The 10,802-nt window shown below is 38.6% G+C and overlaps 1 protein-coding gene across 1 annotated transcript in view; it reads left to right on the forward strand.

Annotated features, from left to right (window-relative positions):
• The window catches only part of epb41 (erythrocyte membrane protein band 4.1), an 80,512-nt gene that overhangs the window by 30,778 nt on the left and 38,932 nt on the right, over positions 1 to 10,802 (forward strand). Inside the window, exons 3-12 of the mRNA XM_015379844.1 lie at positions 684 to 953; positions 1,066 to 1,170; positions 1,300 to 1,342; positions 1,443 to 1,518; positions 4,913 to 5,131; positions 5,245 to 5,332; positions 8,908 to 9,060; positions 9,153 to 9,250; positions 9,351 to 9,526; positions 10,214 to 10,455. Coding sequence (XP_015235330.1) covers positions 684 to 953; positions 1,066 to 1,170; positions 1,300 to 1,342; positions 1,443 to 1,518; positions 4,913 to 5,131; positions 5,245 to 5,332; positions 8,908 to 9,060; positions 9,153 to 9,250; positions 9,351 to 9,526; positions 10,214 to 10,455 — 1,470 coding nt within the window. The remainder of the gene's footprint in view (positions 1 to 683; positions 954 to 1,065; positions 1,171 to 1,299; positions 1,343 to 1,442; positions 1,519 to 4,912; positions 5,132 to 5,244; positions 5,333 to 8,907; positions 9,061 to 9,152; positions 9,251 to 9,350; positions 9,527 to 10,213; positions 10,456 to 10,802) is intronic.

The following is a 10,802-nucleotide window of genomic DNA, read 5'->3' on the forward strand; positions in this document are numbered from 1 at the left end:
CTCCTGCAGCAGGATGATGATCCAGCTCTCAATAGCTTAAAGAAAATGTTTTTTTTTTCATGACCTAGTCAAAATCTGAGCTTCTATTAAAATGCAGGGTGTTTGTTAAAATCTCTCCTTCATGCACAATTAATGCTTTTCTACATGCAAGAGTAGGTTTGAAATTTCTCCTAAGTGATCTCATTATTAGTTAATATAAACTGTTGATGGGAGTCATTTCTAAGGCTCAGTTTAGATTAGGGGCCAAATAGTTTTCCATATAGAATGCGCTTGGATTGCTCTTTGTCCCCTGATAAGATTAATGGCCATATCAGATTTCATCACATAATACTAAGGGATTTTCGTTCTGAAAATAAGATGAGGGTAATGGCTTTTTTATAGGTTAAGTAAGAGTCTCTGATAAGTGGTATTATTTTCTAGTTTTCTGAATTGGTAGGGTTCTTGATTTCTGGGTGTTTCAGAAAATGTAACAAAAAATCTTGAAAGTTAGAATGTAAATCCAGTCCTTTTGGTTGGTGTAATTGTTTCTGAATAACAGCTTTGTCTGCATCATTTTTGCAAAAACCCAATGAAATTCTATATTCACCCATTCCACTTCATTAGGTTAACTCAGCTGTCAAAGATGCTCTTCTTAAAACCGAACAAAATTATGAAAGAATTATCACCTAAATGAACATTTTCAGGCTCTTCAGGCTGAAAAGAAAGACGTCAACGAGGATACGACTGAAAAGGTGAAGGAGAAGAACGATGAAAAGGGGGAAGCAGTCGTTCTGGACAAGGAGGAGGATGAGGAGGACAAAGGAAAGGAATTGTCTCCTGAAGGAAAGGACAAAGAGGAAAAGGAGAAGACCACAGAGGAGGAGACCAAAACGCCCAGAGCTCCACGCCGACCAAAGACGTTACAGATCACCGTCACGCTGCTGGATGATGCTGTGTTTGAGTGCGAGCTGGATGTGAGAACAATTATTACTACTTTCTTTTAAATACTGAAGGTTAAGATTTAAGATGAGCTTTATTTTTTGAGTGTGAACTTTTCTTTTTGCCTCGGTTTGGGAACAATGTTAGAAACATGCCAAAGGCCTGGAACTGTTCATGAAGGTGTGTGACCATCTCAACCTGCTGGAGAAAGACTATTATGGCCTGGCCATCTGGGAGACCCCCACCATGAAGGTGAGACAAATATTCCCCTTCTGATCCTACTACGCAAAAACCCTCTTATGTGCATAATAAATAAACTGGGAATCTTTGTTTTAATGGAGGTTCAGGATTTAATCATGAATTCCTCTTTTTTTCTGCCAGATCTGGATGGACCTGGCCAAAGAGATTCGCAGGCAGGTGCAAGGTGAGCCTGTGTCCCAAATAAACCTCCCACTGTGTTTCCTCCTTGCTGCATTATTATTATTATCAGCTTATTCCAAATCACTCTGGATTTTGCTCATTAGGTACCAACTATGATTTCACATTTAATGTGAAATTTTACCCACCGGATCCCGCCCAGCTCTCAGAGGATATAACAAGGTACGCAAGACATAATTCTGTCTTATAATTTTATTCTTTATAAACCTTCACTTTTTTGGTGGTTTTATGAGTAATATTGTTTTATTTCCCTAAAAACTGAAACACACTTACAGTGTAGGATAAATTAAAGTTATTATTGAGCTGGAGGCTGGCATTAAAAAAAGGCTAAATGAGTGTGGGAGAAAAGTAGTATATGATCAGCTCTTAAAATAACAGCTTTGTGGTTCTGGTTACAGCTATAAATAGAAGAAGGTGGCATTGTGACTTTTTTCATTCCTTCAGTGATTTATTTGAAACATGTCTCTAATCTAAAGCTGTTGTGATTACTGTAATATTTAATAAAAAGTAATACACATTACAATTTTGAGTTAAGCAAAGCAAAAATGATATTTTTAGGTTAGCTGTTATAACCAGGTTCATGCTGTTGGAATTTCAATCAGGAGAAAATATTTCGATGTAAAAGAATCAAAGGATTATCTTTGATAATTTGCTAATGATCAAAGGCAACAGAACTCTAAACTGAAGCAATGTTGTGGAGAAACGGTGCAGCTTTACCTGCTGCTGTGACCAATACGGTCTTATTCTCCTTTCACAGCTATCTACTTTTCTGATTCATCTCTTTTTAAATGTTTGAATTAAATATATTTATTAGTCTAACATAGAGAGATATTTTTGTTTGATTGCTATCCCTGTTGGCTGCTTGTGACACAATTATCTTGCATCGAACATTCATACGTTTGATTTTCTTTTGACCAAATCTTAACCTAAGGTTAATGTTAACGTTTTATATCAAGCTTCTGGAATGTTTGAATTTTTTGTTTAAGTTGCACAGTATTTTCTAACACGAAGAACCAACATAGACAAAATGTTTAATTAGATTACCCATTAATTGGGTGTTTTAAAATAATTGAAGACTGCTCATCTCACGTAGCTTAAAAAAGGCTCATACAACCGACACAAGCTCAGAAGTTATTCCAGTCTGATTCTGTTTACCATTGTGATCATGAAGGGCTTTGGATCAATTCTCATGTTAATTACTGAAGAGCAATTTATAAAACCAAAGGTTGTTTAAACAAAAAAAGCCATTTACCACTGTCTTTACAATGTGATGTAATTTTACCTGCAGATTATGATTATATTAAGTAACTAGAGCTGGAGGTTTAGTAAATTAATATGTTATGAAAATCAAGGGTAAAACCAATTAATGACCTATAGTTAAATGATTAGAACTGATCTGATCTCATATCTCTACCTCTGAAGAGATGTAGAGATATGAGAGGCAGAGAACGCCTTATATATAGACAAGCACTGTTATGTCAGCCAGAAACTGAGAAAAGCCTCCCAGCCTTCCACAGTAGATGTCTCGCTTTGTGTAACACAGCCGACGACTTTTCTAAAATAGCAATGTCACAATAGATTTTTTTTTATTTATGCATATAAATTGCTTAATTATAATTATGCAGGGAGCTTTACTGATTATATGGACACTGCAATGTAGGTAGAACAGGAAAGGAAAAAGAAAAAAAGGAAGAAAGAGGAGATAAAAGGGCGCTAACGAAAGAACATATTCAGGCTGCTTCATCACCTGCAAAGACATGGTACGAGACATACAATAAAGTAACACCTACATACTATCGCTGAAATATAAGTAGTATTATTTAATCTGACATGTACTCTGTGTTACCTGAAGATAAGAATATGGGCTTTCTGTGTGGACGTTAATCTCTAAGTACCTGGAACCAAGCACCTGTAGTTGTTGGTGAGAGTGCACTTGTTCATGTAAAGTTTATCCAAAGGAAAAATGCGAGCCGAAGAGGCCCCCTTTGTTTGATGGACCCTTGGCTGGTCCTCTACAAGTCCTTTTTAAAACATCGATCTTTGTGCTAAAATATTCTTTCTGTCATGATGTGGACATCAAGATCTAAAGACAAGTTTCATCTCCTGGTCAGACCCTGTAATTAAGTGAAAGGGTGGAGTCAGAGTAAAAAAATATATACGCCCAGTGGCTGGAAGTTGGAGGGGATTTTGCAGGAAGTCGCAGGAAGTGGGCTGCCATTCGGCTGGCATTTGACTTGGAAGGGCCTTTTTGAATGGCTGCTACTGTACATGTTCTTAAAACAAGTTAAGGTCTAGATTTACAGAAAATTACAAAATAAAAGCACTGGAAGAATCTAAATAATAGTCTTTATGGTAAAAAAAACAACAACTAATTAATGGCCTTTCAAAAGCAGAGCTTTTGGAAAGTAAATTAGAAAATATTCTGGCAATAAGTTACAAACATGATTATTAACAGGGAATGTTCAACTTATAAATGTAAATAACACTATTCCAAAAAAAGTAAAAAAGAAACCCACTGAACTTTTTTTCCAAGTTTGAAGACGTTTCGCTTCCCATCCAGGAAGCTTTTTCATTTCAAAATATCTGGATTAGGGTTGAGTTCCAGGCTTTATACAGCAGCCCAACAAAGCCTTGTTGGGGCTTAGAAAACATTAAAATTGAACGGGAAGAACAGGTCCACCCCTTAGCAATACGGAGTCTTTGAGGTCTTTGTTAGCCTGCAACACCCGATACTGTCCTATGCCTCTGAAAAGGGAAGTCATTAGGGTCGTTGTTGACCTGGCTGACCAGGTGAGATGTTTTGGTCCCCTGGCGGGAAGGAATCAACTCTATCACTGCTTTGTAGGTTCTTGAGAGCTGAAACCTGAGTCCACCTCCTCTGTTTAAGGTTGGTTTTTCTCTCTTAACATTGATGGCTTCCTTCACACCACTTTCAAACCACCTGCCTTCTTTGTCCAAAATGTTTTGGTCCTCAAAAGAATGTCCTTTGTCTATAAGGTGTAGATGGACAGCCGAGGCTTGTCTGGAGGAGGTAGCCCGTCTGTGTTGAGCCATGTGTCTATGGAGAGGTTGTTTGGTTTCTCCAATATAAAGATCAGAGCATTTCTCACTGCATTGAACTGCAGACACCACTCTGCTCAACTTAGGTCTGGGGGTTTTGTCTTTAGGATGCACTAGCCTCTCTCTAAGGGTCTGTTTGGTTTGAAATGTTCTGGGATTTTGTGTTTGGAGAAAATCCTCTTGAGTTTTTCAGAGACTCCAGCAACATACTGTATGGGATGGCGATGTTTTTGCCTTTAATCCCTCACCGTTATGTTCTACTGTGAGTTTTTTGGATTTCCTTGCTAATTAGACAAACGGCCAGTTTGGGTTTCCACAGGTTTGCAGATGTGTTTCTGTTCTTTGTGCTTCCCTTTCTGTTTCAGTAGGGAAATACTTTAAATAACACTCAAAAGGGACAAATTCAGGGTTGATTGATTCTGTTTCTTTTATTTATGGAACATTTCCTTTTTCTTGGAAAGTTCAAACTAATGCTGTTTTTGTTTGTTCATTGAAGGTACTACCTGTGTCTCCAGCTGCGGAAGGACATCTTACACGGCCGCCTTCCCTGCTCCTTCGTCACCCTGGCTCTACTGGGCTCCTATGCCCTGCAGTCAGAGCTGGGCGAGTATGACCCTGAGGTGCACGGCAGTGATTATGCTAAGGAGATGAAAATGGCTCCTGGCCAGACCAAAGAGCTGGAGGACAAAATGATGGAGCTGCATCGGACATATAGGTTAGAAACCTGTCATTTTATAGCACAATGAAAATTTATTTATGTATTCCGACAAAAAAAAAAAAATGAAATTCTTACCTTTCCATTTTCTTTCTTTTTGGTAAACGTGGCAGGACAATGAGTCCAGCCCAGGCAGATCTGATGTTTTTGGAGAATGCCAAGAAACTCTCCATGTATGGCGTGGACCTTCACCAGGCCAAGGTGAGCTGAAATATGTAACCTGAGGCTCAAATGGAAGGTGGTTCTCTAGACCTTCCTCAGTAGCAGATAAAACAGGGACTGGTTCTGAAGTTATTAACAATTACTGAAGATTATAAGCATTTTTGTTTTCCAGTTTTTAACTGAAAAACTGCTCTACCTCTTTGGCCATTTGTTTTTCATCACAGTTGTAACAAAATCCATGAAACATTAAATCCGTCTTTTTTTTACTTTACAAACATCTAATGGTGTCAAACTAAAATAAAAAAAATATGCTGGTGAAGTTTCCTACTCATCCAGGTCAGTCATTCCAAGATAGTAATAAAACAAACTAATGGACTTTGTTTTCCAAGTTTTAAGACGTTTTGATGTTTTGCTTCCCATCCAAAAGGCTTTGTCAATTCAAAATGTCTGCAGTAGCGCTGAGTTCCAGGCTTATAGAGCGGCCCAAACAGAAGCCTTGCTATGGCTTGGAAAACATGCAAAAAGTTTTAGACCATTGACAGAAACCTATGTGGTAAAAGCACCTGCCAATCAACTATCTCCCAAAATGATGGAAATCAAGGCTAGAAGATCAGCTGAATGATCAATGGTTGCTCCTCTATTTTTTATTGATCTAGTATCATGTAATTAGGTTTTTTTCTTTTGCTACACCATTTTCCACAAATATCAACATCCCATTGAAAATATATAAAACCCTTTTTTTTCTATCTGATTTTTAAACCTAAAAAAAAGTGTTTTTTCTTCCCTTGAAATAAGAAAAATAAAAATAATCTAGAAACATATGGCTCTAAGGAAGGTTTATTTAGCTGGATAGAGGAAATATTGGCTGTTTGGGTTCTGAAGGTTGCAGAGTTATAGAGTGTGACAGAAATGGAGCCTAAGCGGAAGTTCAACCGAAGAAACAAATTGCTTTTCTTCATCCACCTGCGACAGCCAATCAGCTCTGAACCACACCTCCACGAAAGCCAATCTGCATCCAAAGCTAATCTTAAAAGCTTTCCGATGCACACTTGTCTGCTCCTGTGTGCAGGAGGCGGAGTGGCGGAGTGACTCTGTGTGACTTCATTCAGTTGACACCGTTTCCACCCCCCCTTCCAGCCCCTCCCACCATCATAGCTAAAGCTTCATCAGAGCGTCATTCCTCCCGGACTCTTACTGCGTTCCCTGTCTCATTTCAACCGGTCTGACAGAAGACCACCGTGTTGAGCCTGGTTCTGCCAGAGGTTTCTTCCCAACAGAAAGTTTTTCCTCTCCACTGTCGCTTCATGCTTGCTCATCATGGACAGGTTCTCTCAACCTTCTTATCCAACTGGGCTTCCATCTTCCAGGTCCCTGAGTGAAGCTCTAGTATCAGCTCATGCAGTCCACTGGATCTCCCCATAAAGCTCAGCAGACCGTCTCTCTAACCAGCAGTCTACAGACTGACCAACTTCATCTCCACTCCACCACCAGTTTCAGCCCTGGGGGGGGAAACAGCCCTATTCTTTGCTCCTGTTCATGCATATCTATAAAAATTAAGCTCTATGTTTCCTGTCAAGGTCTGAGCACCAAACACAAAGTAATTTTATAAATACATTTCTCCTAATTGTCATTTCTCTAATGTGAGTTTCTCAGATTGAAATGGCGATAGCAACTGAATTATTTTTCCTGTAATTAAGTAATTTTAGTTATTACTTTTTTTATTTTTAAAATAGCATTGTTTACAATCGAACATAGTGTACAAGTACATAAGCACACACTATCCAGTATGGGGGGCCGAGTTACAGGCATACGTCTCACTAAGGTGGTGTAAGTCAAGGATTGGATTATTTAATGTGCCTTTAATCTGCACATTAAGGAGGTGTTCAAATCAGCCCTCAAGGTCTGTAGTGCTGAAACATATGGGTTCGGCTATTTTGCTCATACTTTTTTGTGTATGTGTATGTGTGTGGGATTTAGAAAAAGCTACACATTCATACAAATCAAAGACCAGAGGTCTCTGTTTGTGTTTACGTTGTATGGAAAACAAATAGCAGCTTCAACTCTTCAAATAACAGAACTTCAAGCTGACATTCGTATTACACCTTTGTTCCCCCATTTTCTTCTTTTCGTATATATGATAGCTTCCTGGCAACCTCATTGTAGACAGAACGTCCATACAGGCTGCTTTTTGATTAGCTGCCCACATTACAAATTATACATTTTAGTTGTAAGTTGGTCTAAGCAACATTAGACACTACTAAATAAACCAGGCATTTAAATTCAGGTATTTTAACTAAAAGTCCCCAAGTTTTAAAAAACACAAATAGAGACTCAACACAAATGTTTTTTGTTTGTTTTTTAACTGCATTTTGCACCTATTTTTTTCTATCTTTGCATTGCTCTGAACTTCCACTTCAATGCCTATTTGCACCATGTCTCTCCCACACTGTTTATATTTGATTAGTGCTGCACTTTATGAATGCTAAGCTGCTGCTCATTCACTGTGGGAAAGCTGTATAAATGGAGTTTCGTTTTGTATACAGTCTGTGTATACATTGTATACAGTCTGTGTACACAAAATGACAATAAAGTTTGTATAAGTCTCAGTCTTAAAACTGTCATAACGTTAAAGCAAGTGTTTAATGTGAGATAATGCAAAACAACAAAAGCAGTATCCACAGTTTAAAAAAACCCCATAAACCTGCAATAACTCCCCGGATCATTGATTGCATAGAGGCTACATATCTGATTCAGATCTAAAAAAGTCTGTTCCGGTTGAAGGTTAATGTCTGACAGTGATTTACTGCTGCGCTGGTCTGACATGAACTAACGTCACAAACCTACAAAAAGCAAAAAGGTCTGTTCTTGTACGCTGTTTTGATTCTCTCTAATAGTAGGAACACGTGAGTTCATGTTTTTCACCAAAAAATCAGGTCAATCTGTTGCAGAGCAGGATTGCTCTAAAAAAAAAAGTTATTATTTTTGCTGCACTGCCCCCCGATGGTTGGATTAAGATATTACAAATATTAGTGCAAAAAATAAATCTACAATGTGGGGGAATTATGGCAAGATATTTTAGAAATGTGTCATTTTCACATTAAATTTACATTAAAAATAAATATTACGTAAAAAACAAATATATTGCCCGAAAGAGAATTATAATGTTAATATCATACGCTCTAAGAACTTGTGTTGTGAAATATGTTTAATTGTTTCCAGGATAACCTGTAGACCAGTGTTTCCCAACCTTTTTGACTTGTGTACCCCTTTAGGCATATTGTCTTATAATGAGTACCCCCCTAAGCTTAAAGTATTGATTACAGCCTAAAAGCGGAACGTACAATAACTAACTATAAATAAAAAATTCCTCACTAAGTAGAAGAGATCGTACCGCAATTTATTTTTTTCTGAGAAATAAGATATTTTGATATAGCCCTTGCAATGCACTCCTGGACCACTAGGTGTATGAGTATCCCCGGTTGGGAATCACTGCTGTAGACTAATAAAATACTTTGAACCACAGTTAGAACATACATCCCAACATCTCTTGTACCAAAAGGCTACAGCGGTGCCGTTCTTTGAATGGCAGAAATTGATTTTACCGTCTCTGACAGGACCTTGACGGCGTGGACATCATGCTGGGAGTGTGCTCCAGTGGCCTAATGGTTTACAAAGACAAACTGAGAATCAACCGGTTCCCGTGGCCCAAAGTCCTGAAGGTGTCCTACAAGCACAGCAGCTTTTTTATTAAGATACGACCATCTGAGGTTAACATTGTTTGTTTCCATCACTAGACTTACCCCAAACACCAGGATGGTTTCATCATTTGATTTATTTTATTCCCTCTTTCATCTGACAGGTGGAACAGTACGAGAGCGCGATCGGTTTCAAGCTTCCTAATTATAAGGCTGCCAAGAAGCTGTGGAAAGTATGTGTCGAACATCACACCTTCTTCAGGTAAGTTATGGTTTCACTTTTTAACCCCCTTTGATTTTTTTGCTTGAACCATTTTCTGTCTGCATGTCACTCCTTAAATCTGTTGCTTATTTGAAAACAGGTTAACCTCCACTGAGATGGCCACCACGCCGAGAAAGTTCCTAGCGCTGGGCTCCAAATTCCGCTACAGTGGACGGACCCAGGCTCAGACCAGACAGGCGAGCTCCCTGATCGACAGGCCTGCTCCCATGTTCCAGCGTTCCTCCAGCAAGAGGAACTCACGCAGTCTGGATGGAGGTAGAGAACGATTGTAGGCTGTGAAACAAGCAAAACATTAACAGTCTAGTTGGAGTGATTTTAGAAGATTATGTTTCAGTCGCGTAAATAGCAATGATACATTTTTTAGTCCAGTTTACAAAGCTCAATACTGAAGATTCTTTTACCTTTTCCACTCTTTCAGTTCATTTCAGCTCATTTATATATCGCCAATTCGCAACACATGTCATCTCCAGGCACTTTACAGAGACTATTCAGCCAGATCATGTACTCAGATTGGTTCAGATTGTCCAGTCCAAGGAAAACCAGCTGATTGCATCGACTCATTGACTCAACGGCAATCCCTCACACTAAGCATGCTTGTAACAACAGTGGAGAGGAAAAATCAGGAAGAAACCTCCAGCAGAACCAGGCTTAGTGAGAGCCTGACTGGGGTTCAAGGAGACTGAAGTAGAAATGCAGAAACAAGCAAATCCATCCAACCAATGTTGACAGGAGCCTGTTTCTGTTGACCTGAGTATTCTTACCAACTTAGGTTTTATTATTTTTTGGGATAAATCTGATGATCACATTTTGTCAAAATATATTAGATTTATTTTAGATTTAGGAACTGGTTGCCTCGACGTGACTTTTATAAATACATTTGATCATGTAAGATTTCATTTTTTCAGGAAGTTTTAAATGAGGAAATTCTTATTATTTTCCCAGCAATGGCCACCACTCCTGACAACAAATCTAATCGTCCAGTCAGTGCGCCTGTTATGTCACCAGTATCTCCAGGTGAGGCAAGGCCATCACCTCTGCTACCCACACTGCCGCGCCATAACCACATTGATGGCTCTACACCTAAAGGCCAGCGCCACACAGACTGGAAGAAGGAGCCAAAGACAGAATGTAAGGCAGAGCACACCAAGAGCCACAGCCCCAAACCACAGACTTCAGAGATGAAGGTAAACCACATTTCAAAGAGTCTGTTTTAGTACAAACATAAACATCAACATAAAGCTTTTACTTTCTCTAGGACAGAAAAAACTTTGCAACATATTATCAAAGGGATAGGCTAGGTCATAATGAAATCGCCATTTATGTGATGTATCGCTAATTATGCCAAATTATTTTGCAGCAATATGTAGCTATACTTCTATGTCCAGATCAAAAAATTACTGATATAAATAATGAAAAAAAAAATAAATGTGTAAAAATGTGTTAATATCCAACAATTCTACAAATGCTACTGGAAGGAAAACATATCCCTGGGCTTTGGAAGTGACTCTAATATTATGAGTTTTATATATTA

This window comes from Cyprinodon variegatus, unplaced genomic scaffold (assembly GCF_000732505.1).
Source record: "Cyprinodon variegatus isolate N-32 unplaced genomic scaffold, C_variegatus-1.0 Scaffold201, whole genome shotgun sequence".
Classification (NCBI taxonomy): domain Eukaryota; kingdom Metazoa; phylum Chordata; class Actinopteri; order Cyprinodontiformes; family Cyprinodontidae; genus Cyprinodon; species Cyprinodon variegatus.